The sequence below is a fragment of the Meriones unguiculatus genome, chromosome 14 (genome assembly GCF_030254825.1).
Source record: "Meriones unguiculatus strain TT.TT164.6M chromosome 14, Bangor_MerUng_6.1, whole genome shotgun sequence".
Lineage (NCBI taxonomy): Eukaryota > Metazoa > Chordata > Mammalia > Rodentia > Muridae > Meriones > Meriones unguiculatus.
Genome location: NC_083361.1, coordinates 25,266,223 through 25,287,325, shown reverse-complemented (window position 1 = coordinate 25,287,325; position 21,103 = coordinate 25,266,223). Strand labels below are relative to the sequence as shown.

General features: G+C 45.4%; 1 protein-coding gene across 4 annotated transcripts in view; it reads left to right on the top strand.

The window, feature by feature from the left end:
- The window catches only part of Insc (INSC spindle orientation adaptor protein), a 104,749-nt gene that overhangs the window by 53,348 nt on the left and 30,298 nt on the right, over positions 1-21,103 (top strand). For all 4 annotated transcript variants that reach the window (XM_060366995.1, XM_021638614.2, XM_060366993.1 and 1 more), the window contains exons 6-7: positions 6,265-6,378; positions 14,730-14,855. In XM_060366995.1, coding sequence (XP_060222978.1) covers positions 6,265-6,378; positions 14,730-14,855 — 240 coding nt within the window. The remainder of the gene's footprint in view (positions 1-6,264; positions 6,379-14,729; positions 14,856-21,103) is intronic.

The following is a 21,103-nucleotide window of genomic DNA, read 5'->3' as shown; positions in this document are numbered from 1 at the left end:
TCAGATAGATGGTAGAATGTGTGATGGGGGGCGGAGGGAGTTGTGGGAATTTCCAGTTATTTTTGTCTTTTCTATCTATTTTATTCTGTAAGAGTGTATGGCTTTTGGATCAGAACAAAGAGAAGATTGGTGGGCTCTATCAAGTCTTAAAAATGGCTGTTTTAAAGTGTCTACTTAAATGAAAGCAATTCCCTTCAGCCATTTTTCATATTCATGCCTAGACTGTGACATGAACTGGAAAGAAAAGTATCACCAAAGAGGCAAAAAAATCTAAATGATGTGGATCATTCTAAATGCAACAGGCTTGGCTTTTAGTTGTTGTTTTCTTGTTTTTTGTTTTTCGCAGATTTGGTGTGCACTATTTAAAACGAACAACTAACATGTTTATTTTTTTTCTTGTTAAAATATTTATACTAGAAATATAATACCTATTTAATGTTTAAAATCATAGAATTAATTAATAACAATTAGATTAATTCAATTTATTATATATAGTAATAATATAAGGTAAACTATATTTCAAATATCCATGTCATCAAGATAAGCTTACAATAAAATTTTTATTTGTAAGATTTGTAGTTGCTAACTTTTTTTCTATGTTTACCAATTGCGCTGATGATAACTGTGATCAACCAACCAGGAAAAGCTCAGATTTGTTTGTTCTTGACACTTGGAGTCTTATAGTAATGGTATATAAAATAAAAGATCAAATATCAGTAATAAATATCATAATGCTGATCAATAAAACACTTCAAAATTTAAGTTCAATATAGGAAGAAAAATTTTGAGAGGAAAGTATACTGGGGATATAAATTTAAAGATGAGAAGTTATAAAAATGTCAAAGAAATATTTTTCACATATTTTTAAATGGATAGTGATGTTAAGTTGTTTTGATATTCACATTACAGTGACTACGTCTAAATGACTGATGCAGGAATTTTATTTTTATGCCAATACGTACAATCTACGGGAAATTATATAATACTACACTAAAAAAAAAATTGTAGTTGACAAATTAAAAATATGCAAAATTGCAGACACAAATAGCATTATGACATGGTGGTTGGTGTTCCTACTTCCCACTAGAAGATTGCTTTGGACTTGGGACTCTTGGCTCTTCTGGACGATTTCCTTCTGGCTCCTACTCTTGCTGCATTAAGGAACACTTTTGTGAAGATAGATCCCTGACACCTTTGGGCAATAAGGACTCACTCTGGAGCCAGATACTGCTTGCAGCACCAACTTTTTATACCTTTGAACAGGTCAGGTTTGAGTAGTTTTTCTTCAGGCTACCTCATTTTTCAGGAGCAAACTGGGCCCCTAGTTCTCTTTCTTCCTGTTGATACATACACTAGCACTTCCAAAGGTACTTCAACTCTGAGCTTCATACAGGCCTTTTTATAAGGCCTCTGGATCTGGGCAGCCTTTCCCTCATACTGTAGGGTTCTGGAACATCTTTTGTTTTGTTGTATTTTCCTTTGTTTTACGTTTTCTCCTAGACTTAGGGATAGTTTTTCTTCTCAAAAGATATAAAGTGACAAAAGTTTTGGTTTTTCAAAAGCCTCTGGTTCTCACAGGTTATCTACATTTACCTTTGCAAATGAGGTATTCTCAGCCAAGAAATATTTCCCTTCTGATCAACAGATAATCCAACTCTGGGTTTGGTTGAGAGTTTTTTGGGTTCTGTCTTCATCTGTGCTATCCCTCTTGAGTCCTGATTTATCCAGCATTTTCCGTAGGGCATGAGCAGTTTCTCATTCTCACTTCCTAGAACTTTTCATCTGGACATTTATTCATTTACCCTTTGGAGCATCCATGCTGATCTTTGTGGCTTTTCCCTATGTTTTATAACTGCGTTTTAAGCATAAAAGCAAACCCAATAATAGCTTTCATTATTTTTCACGATCATAAAGCTTAAGTGATTTGGGTGGGGCTTAGCTGAGTGAGCCTCTTGTTTCCTGTCTCTAAAGGAGATGCTATGGAAGCTGGAAGATGGTTTGATGACCTCCAGGAAGCTTCTGTCACATGTATGTATGTATGTATGTATGTATGTATGTATGTTGTAAGTCTGTTCTCAATGAAGAACATAGACAGGGATTTTTCAAGAGATTTTTTTTTCAGGGTCATTAAACTTCTTACATGCCACCCCAGGGCTCCCAAAGGACTATCCCAAGAAACCTAGGTAGAAGCCTCAAGGATTCTTATGAACTAGTCTTGGGAGTCCTGGAACATCACTCTGGAGAGGCATTGGCTTCTATTGGAATCCAAGGGAGGGGTTGCTACAATGCAATCTTCTCTGGGAGGAATAGATCTTTAATCTACTATGCTCTGTCAAATCTGCTGGGGTCTGGTGTAACTCCTCGGCCCACTTTGTCCAACTATACACTTTCCAACTGAAGCTTCAGGGAAAAAAATCTCAACATTTTCCTGGTTTCTTCTGAGAAACAGATTCTAGCCAGATTGGGCTATCTCCCTTTTGATAGATTTCACTGCCTTTCAGTGGCACTTTCTGATTGAGATACAATTGAGACATGATGTACTTTCTATCGCCTTGTTTAGAGCTGGTAGAATTTACACATCCTTTCTCCTTCATGCTCTTTTCTTTTCTCCTGGTCTTAAAGACATTGTTATTTTGTTGTTGTTGTTATTTCTGTATGTGTGGTCTGTCTCTTAAGAAAGTATTTGTCACTCACCTGCTAGCCTATCTTGTTTTATTTTGTCTAGAATCTTAGACCACCCTTCTTATGATCTAGAATGAAATATCTCCAGGATCTCCTTGATTTCCTGAAAACAAAAATTAGGCCAAATAATCCTCCCAAAATTGACTTTTAGAAATGTGTTAGTTTTCAGGAATGTGTATCAGTTTCTAAGATGGTAGGCTGTTCCTGGGGATAAAGAGAGGAAAATGAGGATGGTGTGGAAAGTTGGCTTTCAATTCGACAAAGAAAAGACTTGAGTAGGCGGAGAGACTTAGGGAACGAAGACAAAGGCATCAATGGGCGAAGACCTCTGCACCACAGACATGCTGAGCTCAATCTCACCTAGAAGTAGTTCAGGGGAAGTGTGGCTTTGGCAAGAACATAATGGAAGATCCTGGGATCAGCAAAGAGCTCTCAGTCAGTTCTCCTCTGCCTCTGGTGGAGCCCTGGTGTCTTTACCAACTGATAGATGTGGATGGAAGCCAGGATACAGTGAATACTGTTGATGGGACCAGGTGGCATACTTGCCTTGGCTTCTAGCTTTTCTGGTGTAAGTGAGGTCAAATGCACTTTAGTCATGGGATTACTGACCCTCAAAGTAGAAATGCATACTCACAGGGAGAATTTGTTACGTTTTTTTGCATCTGCCACAAAATAGCTGATAAAAGCAACTTTGAAAAGAGAGGGTTTATTTTGGTGTACTGTTGAAAGAGGAAAGCAGTCAGTCGTGATGGGAAGGCATTACAGCAGTCGGGAAGCAGAGATGAATGCAATACTCAGCTCTCTTTCTCCTCGTATTCACTCTGGGACTCTAGCTCATGAGAGACTGCCACCCACTCTCAGGATGAGCCTTCCCTCTTCAGTTAAGCCTCTCTAGAAACACTCTTATAGCTGCCCCAGAGGTGTGTCTCTACGGTGATGTGATATCCAGTCAGGCTGGCCACAGGATTGGCCATCACACAGAGGACAAAGTCCAGCTCCTATGGACAATAGGTGTTTGAGCTTGGTCAGTTGTGTGTACTTGACATTGATCAAATGTGAAAAGACACTTGACTTAGAGACTGACATTGTAATGTTTAGAGTTTCGTGGGTTCCGCAGGAGCCTTTGATCTGTTTTTCCACGTTTATGCTGTGGGAAAGTATGCTTACAACTTTTCTTTGTCTCCAAGACAAATCTGGGGTATAATTACTGCATATATGTGTATAGACATTAACATGAAATTATTCTCAGACATAAATGGCCTAATATTAGCGGTTGATTGCAGAAGACACTGGGCTCAAATTGTTTAATTTAATGCTAATTTGCTTCAATTGCAAACACTCATCAGGAACATTAGGTAATTATCATTTAGGTACAGGACCCCAATATGTTAAATCTACATTTCCATTTGAGCTAGTATTGTTGCATGTGTAGCTGCTCATGGAAATAGTGGCGAAGGAGCCTAACATGCTCATGACCGAAGTCTATGCTGACAAATCTTGGTTACTAATGCTAGCTTCTGTTGAATCTCTTGTATGGAGAACCTACCAAATCTTAGAGAATACAAATTTTTATTTTAGATGTAGTTTCTTTAAATACACACTTAATCTAAGTCTGTTCTTTTTAGAGGATTAACATACTGTATGTGAAGAATTCTATGAGTTTAAATAGAGAAGGAAAAAGAGAAAAAGAGACCAAAATATCTTCATTTAAATCATTTTATAAGTTGTGAACCAAGTCTTAAAAAGTTTGTCTCAATTTGATTAAGATGAGAAATGATGACCTCTGACAATGTTCTCGACATAGGTGTTGGTGAGGTCAGGATAAGAGCATTTTCACTGTGAGAGACAGATGCTGTTTGTCCCAACACTGTACAGATGAAGAAACTGAGGCAAAAAAAAAAGGGTAGAGTAAATCATCTGCTCTAAGGCGCAGTGCGAGAAATGGCAGAGCCAGGGTTGAAACTGGAGCGTTTTAGTTTCAGAATCTGCCGTTAACCTAATGCATTCTTGGTTAGCATGGAGAGCAACCTGAGACGAGACTCTCAATGTCTTCTTTCCTCCAAGAGCCCTCTCTACAGTACCAGGGTTAGTTAAAAATGTATCCATTTTAATATCTAAAAGCAAATAGTACAGGGATTGCAGTGCATGCCTGTAGTCCCGGCACTCGGACAGGCAGGAGGCCTCTCGGTTTAAAGGTGGCCTGTGTTTCATGAGACCCTGTTTCAAGGCAACATAAAAAGGGCTGGAGATATGTCTCAACCTGAAAGTGGTTGCTGTATAAGAACAAAGACCTAAATTCAGTCTCCTAGATCCACCCATGTTAAAAAAAAGCCAGGTCCAGTGGTGCGTGTCTGTCATTGTAGATCTGAAGAGGAGGACAGTGAGACCCTTCGAGCTCACTGACTGAACTGATGAGCTCTGGGTTCAGTGAGATCTTGTATCAAAATATTAGATGGAGAGATACAGATATATGTACATGCATATGCAATGTGCCCGCATATATGCACATACAAATGCATGCACACATATCTGCATATACATGCAAACACCTATGGCACATAGGCATGTACATAGGCTCACACATTCATGCACACACATATACATGCATACACGCATGTGCACACACTTGCACAGGCACATATGCCTTTGTACATACAGAGAGCCACTAAAAGGATACCTGAGATTTACACCCATATTTTGCAGATTTTGTCTTCTCATAGGAGGCCCAGGAAGGCAGGTCTCCATAGCCACACATTCCAGGAAAAACTTGAACTGCAGTCATTAGTAGGTAAGAATAGATGGTGATCAATAAGGAGTCATGTGCCAAAGCTTATGGCTGATTATGAAGTGATTTCATTTTGTAAGGCTTCACCCCTCCCTGTATGCCCCCAGAAATGAGCTAAATTCTTCTAGGAATAATCTTCATGTCTTATTTGTTAATGGATTTCCTGGCTCTTCCTTAATTCTGTGGTTCTGTAGGCAACCCCCTCCACACACACTAGAATGTTTTATCTTTGGTCAGTAAAGCATTCTTTACTCAAGGAGTTACCTACCTGTCTAGAACTCTGCTGTCACTATTTGTCATGGTTATGCCCCCAGTGCAAACATCCCCTAGGCAGTGTGATGCTACTACTGGAGATGCTGCTCTCAACCCTTGAAGCCATCACCAGCTTGGGTTCATCCTGTCTAACAGCCATGCAAAATGAGCAAATTCTTTGGCCATGGCTATGACCACTCCCATGTTGTCACACTGATGCTTGTTTATGTCACGTGTGATTTTTGTTCTCATTGCCAACTTAGAGCACAACTAAGTGGTATTTGCCTAGGACCTCATTTAACTAGAGCTAGACTCACTGATCCCCGTGAACTATTGATTTGAAACGACTCCCCATCTCTGCCTCTTTGTGATGGAGCTCAGACCTTACCTACAGCTAGGATCTTATTGCTCCCTCAAGTAGATGGGACAGGATTGTAGATTCCACGGAGGCTATTGGAAGCATGGACCCACTGGTACTCCACTGAGGAAGAGGAGCAGAGGGCAGGAGGAAGTGATTTAATCAACTGACTTTTCTCTCTTCTTAGGCACTTGTGAGAAAAATTGATACCTCAGACAACATCTACATCATGGAGTCAACCACAGGAAACCTGTTCAGCCTGACCCAGGAAGGGGCTCCCTTGTGCCGCATCATAGCCAAGGTGAATTTCGTGGTTGGAGACCAGAGACCAGGTCTGGGGAAAGCAAGAGGAATATCTGCTTATTTGGTTGGTGGAGACGGCTGGCTCAGATTTGTCTAGGCCACAGCATTAGCTTGCTTGTGACTTTGGAAGAGTCACTTTTCTTGATGTTTCCTAGGTCCTGCGATTTCATTTCCCACTTGACACAAAAAGATACAGTGTTTAGGATTCCCTAAAGGAACATGCCTGGTGGAGTTAAAGTGGGTCTTATTATAGTGGCTTATACACTACAGTCTGGGTAGTCCAGCAATGGCTGCCTTCTCACTGGAGAAACTGAGAACCAATAACTGCTCAGTCCAAGGACTCTAGCTATACCAGTGTGGTGCTGAAGGCCTGGGACATTCCTGGAGTGATGCTAGCCATGTTGGAGAGGCTGAACAAGCTGATTTCCAACATCAACAGAGAATGTGGTAAAAGCAGCAATGAAGTAGATGAGCTTGTAAACAGGGTGGATGAACTTGCCAGCAAGGTGCAAACGTAAGCAGGCAAAAAGCTAGTTTTCCCCTCTGACTTCTTGATAGTCAGATCAAGATACTCACATTTAGGGTGAGTCTACCCACTTCAATTAGCCTAATTGAGAAAAATCCCTCACAGGTATGTTTCTTGGTCAATTGCTAAGTTGACAGACAAGATTAACCATTGCAGCTAAGTCTAGGAACGTCTGCCATCTTTCAGATGAGGCACCTGTTATAAATATCAACCATTCCTTCACATTCCACACAGCTTTTCTTAACAATGTGGTGTCTCTGGTGTCTACAGAAAGATGTAGTGGTACAAAGACTATCTGACATGTAGCAATAATGTCATAAATAAATAAATCCATAAAGATGGATTTTATTTGATCTTATTTCATTATGAGTATAAGAAATGTAGTATCTTAAACCCGGGAAGTTTTAGAACATGGTCTTATCTGTATGTTAAGCTCTAGTCACACAGTTTAATACTTCTCATTATTCTTTCTACCTCATACTAATTAGCAGCAGTGTTTTCAGAAGAAATGCATTTTTTAGATCCCCAAAATGCCCATAACCACTCCAGCAATATGAAGGAGTGAGATGAAATAAAAATGGACAGGAGGGTAAGTTGCTGACTTCTTGGCTAACTCACCCTTGACTGCGGCCTCCAAAGGTTAAGGCCCTAGCACCAAAGTTGGGTTTGTTGCATTCCTCTTTTTTTCATCTGAGAAGTGATGACCTAAGTGGAACTCAGTCCTGTCTTCTGTAGATTCAGGGTGCCAGTCACAGGAAGAGGATCCAGGTGGGGGGTCGCCAGTCCTCCATCTGCACTGCAGTCCTTCAGAGAGTTTGAAAACACCCAATTCTTTGGCACCACCCCAAAGTTTCTACAGTTCTGGGTGATGCTTGTGACTCTTCATTTCAGCAAGTTCTCTGGAGGATGGTTAATCTCGAAGCCCTGAAAGAATTGAGAATGGGGTAAAGGTTTCTCAGCTCTGGTCAGGGGACAAGTGACAAGGTTTACTGACAACAGCTGACATTATGTCACTCCCATTCACGTCTTGCACAACTTGTTTCTTTTAAAACATGAAAACAGCCTATGTAGCAGGCACTATGTTGTTGTTCCTGTTTATAACAGAGATGCGGCATGAGGAACTTGTTCAAAGTCACATTGCCAATAAATCGTTCGCTCAGATGTAGAACCAAGAGCTCTGGTTCAGAGTTCATGGCCCAAAGCCCGCAGCGGTGACACAGTTCAAGCCTTGGGCCAAAGTGTGACTCAGAGTTCTCAAGGCTGGAAGGGCATGAGAATCATGGCAGAATGTTGGAATTTCTGATTCTGTTTTGATTGGTCTGGGATGGTAGATAGACTTGTTTTCCAGGTGATTTCTAATCTCTTGCAAACCACTACTCTCTTTAGGAGGTATTAGTTGAGATTTTACTTGAATGCATATGATATTATTAGGGCAAAGGAAGTAGGGAGAGTATTAGGGCTGTTTCCCCCAAAGAGTCTGTGACTCCATCATTCAGCTTGGTGGAGAGTCTTGACCTGTAGAGGTCACACGATACTGTGCAAAACAAAGAAATTCTTCAACCTCTCAATTCCAGTTTAATGATTAAATTCCCACAGACACAGCTGAATTTCTTTTGGAACAAAGAACCTCTTTTAATATAATTTTTTCCTTATTACAGTTAAATCACTTTGTATCCCAGATGTAGCTCCCTCCCTTGTCCCCTCCCAATCCTGCCCTTCTTCCTCTTTCCCTCATCTCCCATGCCCCTTCCCCATTCCACTGATAGGGGAGGTCCTCCTCCCCTTCCATCTGACCCTAGACTATCAGGTCTCATCAGGACTGTCTTTCATAGTCTTCCTGTGTGGCCTGGTAAGGCTGCCCCCTGCCTCAGGGGTAGGTGATCAAATAGCCAGCCACTGAGTTCCTGTCAGAGACAGTCCCTGTTCCCCTTACTAGCAGCCCATTTGGAGACTGAGCTGCCACAGGCTACATCTACGCAGGGGTTCTAGGTTATCTCCATGAATGGTCCTTGGTTGGAGTATCAGTCTCAGAAAAGACCCATGGGCCTATATTTTTTGGTTCTGTTGGAACAAAGAACCTTTTTTCTCTTAAAAAATACATGGCAAATCTTGGCTGGCCTAGGTACTCACAACCTCCTTTCTGTGTGCTGCTCATGTAGACAACGCCTATTACCTGCTGACCTCCACGTTCCTCTTTCATGAAAACAGAGAGTAGATGTGAGTTTGACTCTAAGCCAAAGGTAACGCTTAACTCCCTATTTGTTAGACTCCTCAGAGGTCTGGGACCTACTGCGGGTTAACGTTGGTTCCAAGCATCTCCAGTGGTAGAAAGCAGGAAGAAAGGCCTGGGCAAGGGCCATAGACAGCTTTCATTCCATCCCTGTTGTTGGCTCCTGGCAGGAGGCTGGCCAGGCCCTGGGACCATTAGCCCTCCCTACCTTTGTGAACTGTGGAATTTTAAGAGACTTCCCTAATCTGCCACAATGTCTGGCCTTGCTGGTGGAAAAGTAAGCTTGCAGTTCTTGTTTTTGTCAAACTCTAATCTGACCAGGCGGCCGTGGTGAGCTGTTTTCCTCATTTGGTCACTGCTTCCTCCATTTCCTTACCTCTCTCATTCTCTCCCCAGATATCCACACAACTCCAGGCTCCCAGTGCAGTCTGGATTAACAGTCCTGGCTAACAGTTTCAAATATTTGTCTTGATAATTTGTGCCATACCCTGTCATAGCCTCTCTAAGGGAAGACATGAGCCTTGTTGAATATTAATGACAAAAACAGTTTTAAAAAATACTGTGTCCTGGTTGTTCCTCTCGTGCCAGGCTCCAGACTGGCACTCTTTGTGTAAGTCTAGTGTTTGTTCTACACATATCCTCTGAGATGAATATCAGTGATCTGTACACACAAAAACTCCAGGACTCATTGTTGGCACACCTTGCTCAGCTCATGCTTGAAACCAGATTTTTCCTCCTCTGGAGCCCATGTTTTCTGCATTTCAGGTTAATTGCTTAAAACTTAAGAGTCCTACCCTGATAGGGAACAGTCCCTGCTCCAAGACACTTCATCTCTGTCTCAATCATTATTTCTCCTTCTTCCTTTCCTTCTTTTTTCCTTCTCCTTCTCTTCCTCCTCCTCCTCTTCCTTCTTCTTCTTCTTCAGCTCCTGGTGTAATTACATAATAAATGATTATATAGGTGTGAGCCTGCTGAAAGCTAGGACTGGGAGGCATTGGTGGGAGCTGGAGAGACATGGAGCCTGAGTTTTCTAAAGCTAGAACTGGTCACAATGATGATGATGATGATGATGATGATGATGATGATGATGTTAGATGTTGTAGCATCAGTACTAGCAACAACAACATAGCCTTTCTGTAGCACTTACTAGTGCTTGATAATGTGCTGAGTGCCTGTTTACACCTACTCAAAGCCTTGTGCAGAAGACAGCATCCACTTCCACTCCATAGGTGGGGAGCTGAGACATGGGAACCGATAGAATTTGAGCTAGGCTATTCAGCATTAAAGGTGACGTGCCCCTGGCTATTCTGAACAGTCTCCCAGCAATGTGTCCTTCTCATCTCCCTTTGACATTCCTTTCTTCCTTCTCACTGTCTTCTCCCCTGTCCTAGTCCCTCTGCCTTCAGAGTGATCCAAGCCTGTTGTTGTGCTCTCCACTTGGCATTCCATCTGACGGACCAACCATCCTTAGCTGTGTTAATCGTTACAGTGCCTACATTCTTCATGTGTGTATGTGTAGGCCCACATCTGTGTGAAGCTATACATGTAGGCACATGCATCCGAAGGCCTGAGGTTGATGTTGCCTGTCTTCCTTGATTGCCCTTCACCTTGTACATGGAGGCAGGGTTCTTAGTTCAGAACCCACTGACTTGACTAATCGAGCAAGCCAGCTTGTTATGGGAATCCTTTGTATTTACCTGCGATTATAGGAGGGTTGCCAAGCCTGCCTGGCATTTATCGGGGTGCTGGAGGTCTGACAGTTGTGTGCCAAGTGCCACTGAGCCATCCCTCCAGACCCTGAAATTCACACCTTTAAAGGGAGGAAGCAGGTTTTCAGACGGTCAGAGCTTGTCTGAAGTTACAATTTCAGAAGTTGATGTAGAGCTGGGATTCTAACCAAGTCTTCTGAAGCTGGTCTTCACGTCACCACTTGTCTTGTCCTTGGGATGAAGCAGATTGAGGGCTGAAGCAGGGAGAGGATGCAGTGCTGCCTTCTGTCTTTCCAGTCTAGAAGATGGCAGAAGCACCTTGTGGGAGTCCAGTGCTGAAAATATCCTACCTCAGACACAGGGCAAAGAACTCAACATTGGGACCAGCGTGCAAGGTCCCTCAGTGGTCTTCCTCGTGACACCCGTGGAGCCTACTGTGACATCTGGGTCATTTATTCCTCTAAGCTGCTTCTAGTTGAGATCCAGGCAGCCTGTCTGAGGTCTGGCCTTTTAGTATCTTGTGAATGAGCCCAGCCCTCTCACGATGATGGTGGCCACACTCTTCCCTCCCCAAGCGGAGGACACAAAACTCACAGTGCTGTGTCACACTCACCCCAGCCCCTCTGTGATTCCTTCCATCACCAGCCTACACCCCTGGAGTGGCCCCTGCCAGCATTATGACAGCTCATCCCAAGCTGTCTGAATAATTCATGCTGTTATGCATCTGGGCTTACAGCCCAGAGCTTTCTATAAAATTAAACAAGCCCAAGCCAACAGCGTGATCTGCTAGCTCAGGTGATCCCTGTGTTACCCCAGAATAAGTGCTGCTGTCAGATCCTGGGTGGGAGGGACTCTAGTCGTTGTCCATCAGATAATCTGTCTAAACTCTTTGGTAGTCCTTCCTGCTTCCCCTTTTCACAAGCCCTGGTCCTATGCAGGCATTTCATGAGGAGACAAGGCCATCTTCTGACCAGGAAGGCTCCCATAGCCTAACTCTCATCCCACTGACCAGAGAGCTAGCACCAGGCTTTTCCTGCTAAAGTCTTGCATAGCATTTTAGCCCAAACTAACCAGATGTGGAGCCGGGATTGAGACTAGAGTCCCCTTAGTAAGGGTCTAGGGCTTTTTTCGCTCTATAACTGAAAATGATTAGGAGGGCATTTTTTCACAGACTCAGGAAAAGACACAATGAGGCCCCAATGCAAATGCAGAGCTCAGATAGATTTGCTGGCCTCATTGCCTTCTGAGGCAAAGGAGGCTGTCACAGCCTTCCTGGCTTGGGTTCCTTAAGGAAAAAAAAAAAAAGCCTTCCAAACCCCAATAATTTTACTAATTCTTTGAGAATTCCATAATGCAACAGTTACTTTTATCACATTCACCCCCAGCCACTAGCTCTTCCAAGACGTCTACAGCCTCCTCTCAACTTGATGTCCTTTATTTTTAATAACAAACAAACAAACAAACAAACAAAAACCCTATAGGTGCTCCCCTATACTTTTGAGTATGGCGCCATCTATTGGAGGACGTACCTATCAAAAACCATGCCCTTAAAGAAAACTCTATCTTCCTCCTCCCCAGAAGCCACCCACTGCCCTAACTCCTCAGTTCGGGGTGGGAGCTTGACTAGCCTGATCTTGAATAGGTCTTATGCAGACAACCATAGCTACTGCGAGCTATGGATGCAGTGATCCTCAGTCCTTGAGGAAGGGTATGATGTATCCCATCTGAGGCTGAGCACTCCACAGGAACTTAGACTTTTTGTTTGTTGACAGATTGTGGGTTTCTTTATCCTCCACACGAAGAAACCTCTCTGATGAATTCCAAGGACTGCCTCTGGGAAGAAAGGTACACATTTAGAAGGCAGTTTGAGAGACTGAGTTCATGCAGCAAAAGGGTAGGAGCAAAATGGGTTCATGAGGTTCCCCAACCATAGATTCTATGGTATCATCTCTTTATTGTCTGTCCCCAATGAAGCAGACATTATTTAAATGTTAATCACCAATTGATAAATCTAATAAAATGATATCTATACAATTTAGATGACCAAATATTAAAGTGCCCAGCTATAAATATCTACCCACACATGTTATATCTTGAGAGGGACTTTGACAACAAATGAGGCTGGTGAAGAACAGCTTAAAACTCCCATTACTTTGTGTTTCTGTAACTCAGTTGTGTTTCATTGGCTGTCTTAGCAGGTCCTAATGTGGAACTTACAGATGTCCCATAAGAAAATAAAAAAGCTGGACAAAGGATTATAGATGGAGGAATTGAGGGGTAGGCATCTTATCTCATGCTAGACAGAGTTTCATTGTAATAATAACGTGTATTTGAAATCAGAGAGGTTCTATCTTGTCACTCTACAAACTGCTCCCAGATTGAGGGGTTCCTGCTCTGTTCTCCAGGAACCCTGCCTCATGCCTGCCTTCTTTTCATTGCATCTCTGCCCAGCTCAGCCTTGTTCCTGCTTTTAGAACTGTCTGCCTTCCAAACTACAAATTCAGTATGGATTGGGACCAAGGCAGTGTCTGGCATGTAATAAATCACTATGTTTTGAATGCATGATTGCATTTTCCTACCTCTTCACCAAAGCAACCACCCCAGGAGGAGGTAGGGATATAAAAATTACTCAATGTGAGCTGATTATAAAACACCAGGAATTAGTATATACCCACCTCCCTGAATTGGACACATTCATTTTGATCCATACAGTGGTCAGGAGCAAAACTCTTAGAGCAAATAGGGTTCCTGAGCCTCTGTTTGGAGCAGAAGGGAGGAAGAGCTGAGGTTATTTCAGTGCAGCCATGCTGGGCTGTAGGGATCCTTGTTTGCTCTGAGGATGCTCATTCATTATTCTTTCAGCCAGTCATGGCTACATCCCCAAGATATGGAATGGAGCCTGGCACATGGTAAGTATATTATCAAAAACATGACAGGACATAGTATTTTGCTCAACTTAACTTCCTATGACATTTTGCTCAGTTCTAGGAACAGGTGCCAGGAAAGGTAGACTCAGGAGTGATGGGCAAAGTTAAAGGTGACCGAGGCCTTAGATCCCTTGCTCACTCAGAGCCACCACTACGTGCCTTCACACTCTCAGAAAATGGAGAGGGGTGGGGAAGGAGGCAAAGCTAGATGGGGGTACCAACTTTTGCTTTGGATTTACAAGGTAGTGTTGCCATCAGTCTGTGGGTATTGTGGTGTGTCCCCTGTATGGTTTGCTGGTGCTGTCACTCTTTACACTGCAGTGATGATTATAGAATACTTCCTACGCCCAGATCCCTTCTGGGATGCACACTATTGGGTGGTCTCCACAAAGGGGGATCCCATCAGCAGTTCTTACCAAAGACAAAGACTCACTCACACTCAAGAGCTGTATGAGTGTCCGGGCAGGAGTTGTTTTCTTCTACAAGCTAAGGGTGATGTGGATTTAGAGGGAATTGCTTTCCCCATAGTGGCTTGTTTTTCCATTGCATATTTGGAATGAATAACAGACCTGATATAAAACCCCCTTTCTGCCTGCCTTCCATGACAGGGGAAAGAGCAAAGAGAAGTATGATAGGTGATGAAATGGAAATGGAGACTGAATTCTAGACTCTGTCCCTTTATCTACTTTCACCAGTTTACTGGTCCTGTTCTGGTGACTTCAGGCCTGCTCTTCTGGGGGGGAGGGTAAGCCAAAGTGTCTGGATCCTCAACCCTACCAAAATTTCTGTTGCTGGCACACATACCTTACTTTTAACTTGGATTATCAAGGACTGGGACTTCACTGTTTAAGAGTGTGTGAGGAGTAACCGAAAACATGTTTGCAGAATGAGGGCTGTCAGTTCTTATTGAGCCAGTCCAGGGAAAATCAGGAGGTAATATCATTGTCTTCTCCACAGGAAGGTGGAGTTGTAGCCCTCTTCAAGGTCTGCCGACAAGACAGCTTCCGGTGCTTGTACCCACAGGCGCTCCGTACACTGGCTTCTATCTGCTGCGTAGAAGAGGGTGTCCATCAGCTGGAGAAGGTAAGGGCAGCTGACTCATGGGCTGACATCTCTGAGCCAGCTGGGGTTGGGAGCCCAGTGGTGGCTATTTGGTCCTCTTCATATAGCAAGTCTCCTCTAATGCCCTTGCAAGGCACATATTTCAGATGGGATTATTAGGAACCCTGACTGCGGAAATGAAGTGGAAAGTGACTCCAGGGTCTAACCAGGAATGACAGCTCTAAAGGGACACAAAGCTCTTTCTGGGTGTGAGACAAGGCTCATAGAGAGTGGTTTGAAAGTTTGGGATGGTTGGTTGTTTCATAGCAAGATGTCAGAGAAAGCAGATAAAAGTGTTAAGAGCAAGATGCCATCTGGTAATATTGCTAGTCAGTTTTCCATCTTTGTGACAGAATACCAGAGAAGATCAGCTTAAAGGAAAAAAGGGTTTAATTTGGTTTATAGTTTCAGTCTAAGGTCGATGAGGTCCACTCCATTGAGCCTGAGATAAGGCAGTGCATTGTAGTTGTAAAGGAGATGGATAAGCTTGCTTACTTTATTATGTATTATGCTATGGTAGCCTTGAAGAAAGAGAGAGTGAGAGAAAGAGAGAGACCCTTGGTTTTTGCTTCCATTCCCTCTGGGCCAGGGGATGGCGCTGTCCACACCGAGATCTTCCCCACCAATTCCATGTGTCAGTTATCTCTGGACACTCCCTTTACCAACTTCCTAGCTGTCACCCTATCCAGTCAAGTTGACAGACAACCAAGACCAAGCATCACAGGCGAGCTGGGAGGGCTCCGCTCCATGAAGGACTGCACAGCTTGGGTTGGGGCACTGGAACCAATGCAAGGACTTGCTGGACCGGTGCATCACAGGGAAGCACAGCAGGCAAGGAAGGAATCCAGTACTCTGGAGATGCTAGGTATTTCTGTGTCAGCTCAACCAGGATCTGTCTATCTAACCTCAGCTACTCCTAACCCCTGCCCAGGCTGCGGGTCTGGGCTTGCAGATGGATCCTACGGACACTACACTAACAGCTAGGAAGGCCTACCTGACATTTTGGGATTTCCCAATCTAATCTGAAGGAAGTATGGTGAACATTCTTGTGGCTTAAAGCCAGTTGTGTCTCAGGACAGCTGTGGTGACTGCGGGGTTTGGGGTGCTTGTCTGTCTGGAGGAACAGCAGCTCTTCTTGCATCACGCTTACGTCCATGGCCTGAGCCCGGCTTCTTTGCTTAGGCCTGGACCCTTAGGTAGTCGGTCACCTGCCTTCTGCCTCTTCCCAAATCCATTCCCATGAGCAGCAGAGGAGTAAGAAGTGCTCTTAGTTGAGGCAGAGAGTGGAGAGTGACTCTGCTTCTTCTGGAACTCTCAGGGCTGAGTCTCTCTGCATGGGAAAGCCATCTTCGTAAGGCCACACAGCAGGAGAGCAGAGAAGCTCTCGCTCGCACTCTGAGCAGAAAGCCTTCTTCCCACTAGATTCCCACTAGAATCTTTTGTACCTAGTGGTAGGCCGAGAGCCCTAGATTGGAGGTAATGGGTTGAGGCTAATGGGCCCTGCTACTCAATGGGCAAATGGGCTTGGAAGAGGGAAGCTACTTGCTTAAGGACTTACAGGTAAGGTCTGGCAGAGCTCAAATCAAATCCTAGATTCAAGACTAAGCCAGATATCATTTCTCTCCTTCCCAGTGCGCAGTATGAATGTGTAAGGATAGTGCGTACGCATGTGCACTGGCTTGCGTGGCGATGAGAAAAACTCGGTGAAGGAGCTGCTTAAGCTTACGTGGTGTGTAACCCACCACCCCCCCAGCCCCTACAAATCTTCCCTGGATGATGGCCAAATGGCCCAAACCAGGTCTGCTTCTCACCCTCTTTCATTCTGGCCTGGTAGAGGTTGGTGGAGAGCACAGAGAAGTAATTAGGGAGACTGATATAATCAGACCTTCTAAAGCAGCCAGTTGCTTGGCTTTACTCATCATCCACGGCAGCAGGCAGAAACCAAGGAAGAAGCACAGCAGCACTTTCATTCTCAGAGCTGAAAACTGCAGCTACAATGGCTGCATGCAGTTCATTGCTCCCATCTTATGCTGCTCAAAAAAAAAAAAAAAAAAGCTAAGATTCTTCAGCTCTGTTCCAGGGCTGGGTCGCCTGAGTATCCTATGTTGCTTTCTGAAAATGGAAAGGGATGCTAATCAGTGAGACTCAGTGTGTGCTGGGGCCTGGACCACTGCAGTGCACACCCGCCTCCAGTATCACACCAGTGACTTATGAGCTGAGCACTATGGCCATCTCCATCTTGAAGACGAGGAGCCACAATCTCAGATAGCTTTTGTGACTTCTCAAAAGTCACATCATTAGCCAGTGCTAGAGGCAGGATTTAAGCCTTGGTTCCAAAGCTGCTTAACATCCCTGCCTTGCTTGCTTTGTGAATACTCTGAGAACACTAAAAAAGTGCCTGTGACTTAACCCAGGTAATCTGGCCCCCACCTCAATGGTAACGGCGCTCCTCTCCTCCAAGTCAGATTGCTAAGGCGCTGATAAAGTCCTGGTCTCACTCATCACCCACTCTGCCGTCTATCACTCACTCTGCAGACTCATTCTTTCAGCGTTGGGAAGCCAATGCTCCAGTGTAGCTGAGCACTGTGGACTTGGAGGGGCAGGCTGTCCTGGATCTAAGCCTGATTCTCCCGAGGTCCAATGACCTCTCTGTAGATGGTGGACATGTGGAGCAAGGACAATAATAGACTCCTACCTTGTTCCAAACCCTATGTTCTTTCTCTCTGCCACCCTGGAAAGATCTGCCTCTTTTGAGAGCCACAGGGGAATGGCTCCCTCAGAGCTGGGCTCAAGTTGTTGGTCAGGGCAGAGGGCAGAGACACCTACAGGTCTCCTTAGCAATGCCTAAAAGAGGTCTAGTTTAGCTCAGCTACAGGCTCCACACTGTTTTTGCCCTCAGGGTAAGTACCCTTCTAGAAGTCAGCCACTTTTCCTGGTTTTTGGCAGACAGTCATGTCTCACTAACTGGCCCTGTGCTAGGCTTAGGGGAGAAGGTAAGCAGCTTGCTCCAAAGGTCAGGCATGGAGAGCCCAGAAGTACAGATAGGGTTGGGGTGGCTGGCCTGTGTCCTCAAAGGAGTTTTCTTCCACTCAGAATTCCTGGTGAAAGAGAACCAAAAAGATTTGGTCCCAAAAGAGAACCAAAAGACTTGGTGCAGACTTGGTCCCAGTGGGTGTACCGAGGTGCTTGGAGGCAGTCTCAGGCCATGTAAAGGACCCTGTGATTGGCCATTGAGCTATGGGGCTTTGTGTATCTAAGGAGCTTCCTGCTCAGTGAATCAGGGGAGCCCAGAGAGACGGTAGTATTCTCAGGACGACATTTGGGAGATGACTGGAGCAAGACAACCCAGAGCCCAAAATGAGTGAGGGTCTCAAAGCCACACAGCTCAGTGAGAGCTGACATTCCAAATTTAGTTGAGATAGACAGATCAGAGCTGCTTTCTTGGAAACACTGGCACCGCAGACTGGCATGGCCAAGAACTGCAGGGTTTGGGGAAGAAGTGCCCCAAGGAGCTAGTTACTTTTCTCTGACTTTTGGCTTTGTCTTCTGTGCAATGAAGTTACCCTCCCTTGTCAGAGGCTAACAGTATGACAGGTCTCCCGTTAGGACCTGAGTGTGAGACATAACTGCCTCTGTCTAGCTTGTTTAGATGAGGAGCTGGGCGCCTGAGGAAGAGATGCATGCAGGTCTGAGACCAGACATTCCAAGCCCAGTGCTCAGCCAACCTGAGCCAGCTCTCTAGACAGTTCTAGAAATTGCTCTTCTAGCCTTAGACAAGAGGCAGTCTCACTTTCAGAAGAACATACTTTTATCTCTACCCCTCCCCCCCTTTTTTGTGTGTGAAATAGGGAGTTAGTTCACTTTGTCCTGGAGCCAAAGGGAGAGTTTAATGAAGATCGATAAAGAAATTAAAGATGAGCAGGGGAGGCCAGATGAGCTCAATTTCAAGTCCAACTAGAAAATCTCTGGGGGTGTGGGTGGGTGTGGGAAGGGAAACTGTTGCTTGCCTCATTCAGCAGCTCACCCTTCAGGCTCTGGGGTGAATGGAAGATGGAGACAAGGGAGGCCTAGGCAAAGAGGCTGGGCAGGAAGGAAGAAGTGGGCTTCAAGGGGCGAGGGGGAGGCTCTGCTGCCTGCTTAGGAGGGGTCTTTTCCTCCACTGTGCCCTGCACCATTGTCAGGAAATAGCACATATAAAATAAATTAACAAGTCCCCCCCCCCAATCCTTTTGGGGCAGTGATGACCACCATTCCGCTTTACAGAAGCACAGGTTGAGGCTGACGGGGGTAGACACTGGGAGGCACAGGCCCAACCTGGGAGCCCCCTGCTTTTCCTCTCTCATTCAGATAGATTCCTTCTCTCCTCCATGATCCAAAAGAGGCCATAGTGGCCACACTGTGCAGCCCAAAGACAAGGCAGCAACTTACTTTGCTGGATTCAGTTCTGACATTTAAGTGAAGTTGTGTGGGGGGAGGAAGGCTGTGGCTGCCAGCTCTTTGATTGACTCACAGCCCCTTCTTATCCTAGGGGAAGTTCTTGATTAAGAGATGGGCAGAGGCAGGCAGCCTGGTCGACAAAGGGAGTCCAGGACAGCCAGGGCTACACAGAGAAACCCTGTCTCGAAAAACCGAGAGAGAGAGACAGAGACAGGAGCGCTCTGAAAGCAGACCCCACTTCCACCCCACACCTGACAATGACTTCAGCTGCCCTGGAAAAAAGCTAGGGCTGGGCGGAGCGCCTCAGGGCCTCAGTCAGCTAGTTGGGTTGCTCTAACTGGGGCAGGGCAGAGGAGGGGAGGGCAGTAACCCAGTCTCTTAAGGAGTCTAACTTTCTCTTACAGTCTTTCTCTTAACAGTCTAGCTTCCAGTCTGTCTCCCAGGGCAGGAACGAAGAGGAGTACGGCTTGAAAAGGTGGAATCAAATTCAGCTCCCCCCGTCCTGTCCCCGTGTGCCTCCTTATTTGCTTTTTAATTCCACGGAGATGGTGGGCCACTGGCTGGGAGCTGAGCTCTCCCTGCCTGGCAGTCTGGGATACCAAAGTGATGCAGATCGGGCCTCTGTGGGACATCATGTGCTGTGCAGCAGCGGCCCCTGGTGGACAAGAGCTCCACTGGCAGCCCTGTCCGGATGCGCAGAGCAGCCTTTTCCTGGAACTGCTGTGGCTATTGGGCTCTGCGCCCCAGAAGCAACAGTTAGGACCAGAAAAATATATCCTGCGACGTATGTGGGGCTGGTGTTTAAAATTCAAGACAGCCAATGTTTCCTACAGAAATATTATCCTCAAAACGAAAGGCCTCGCAACCTACTATATCCCTAATCCCTATCCCCAAAGCTTCCCCAGAGGATCAGCTGTGCATCTTTTACAGTTAATTAATCAATACGTGCGACAGAGCACAAGCACGTGCCCCAGTGCCTATGCGGAGGACACCCTGTAAGACCGAGTTCTTCCTTTTCTTCCACCGTGTGGGTCGAGGGGGTTCAGCTCAGGTTGTCAGGGTCGGCAGCTGGTCCTGCTCTTTGCCTTTTGCGCACAGAAACCCGCCTGTCTCCCAGGTTGCTACTGAGCATGCTCCCTGCCGCTCCCTGCCGCTCCCTGCCCTTCCGCGTGTGGGGCTGGAGGTGCTGTCCGGCTACGCAGGGAGCTTTGCATTCCTCTGAGCTCATCTGAGGGAAAATTGGGGTGATGATCTGTGAGCTTCTAGTACAGGCACCTGCCGTCCCTTGATGGCGCCTCCTCCTGTGGGGCCTCGGCTTCTGCTGGGCTAGCTTAAGAAGGTGTTTATTTGTTTGTTTGAAGGTCCTTCCCCCCCCCCATGTCTGCTAGTTGACTTCCCAACAGCCCTCTTGCCCTTTTGGCACTCATACCGCACCAAGGGACACTACACTATCCTGCTAGCTGCTTTGGCTTGTCAAGGAAATGGCTGGCGCTACAGATGTGCAGGTCAATGACTGAGGAAACATTGTTTGCTAGTGGAGAGAGGTGTGTGTGTGTGTGTGTGTGTGTGTGTGTGCGCGCGCGCGTGCTCACACTTGATATACATACCAGCAGTCACAGGGATAAGCCTAGGTGTAGAAGGCCTGCCTTCCAAAAGCCTCTGCCAGCGTTTTCAGGGGCCTGTGTGAGGTGGAGGCAGCAGATGGTTGGGTGGGGGTGGCGTGTAAAACCCATAGGGCCCTCAGCAAGGAAAGAATGGCTAAAATGGCTGAAAGATTTCTGCGGGATGTGAGC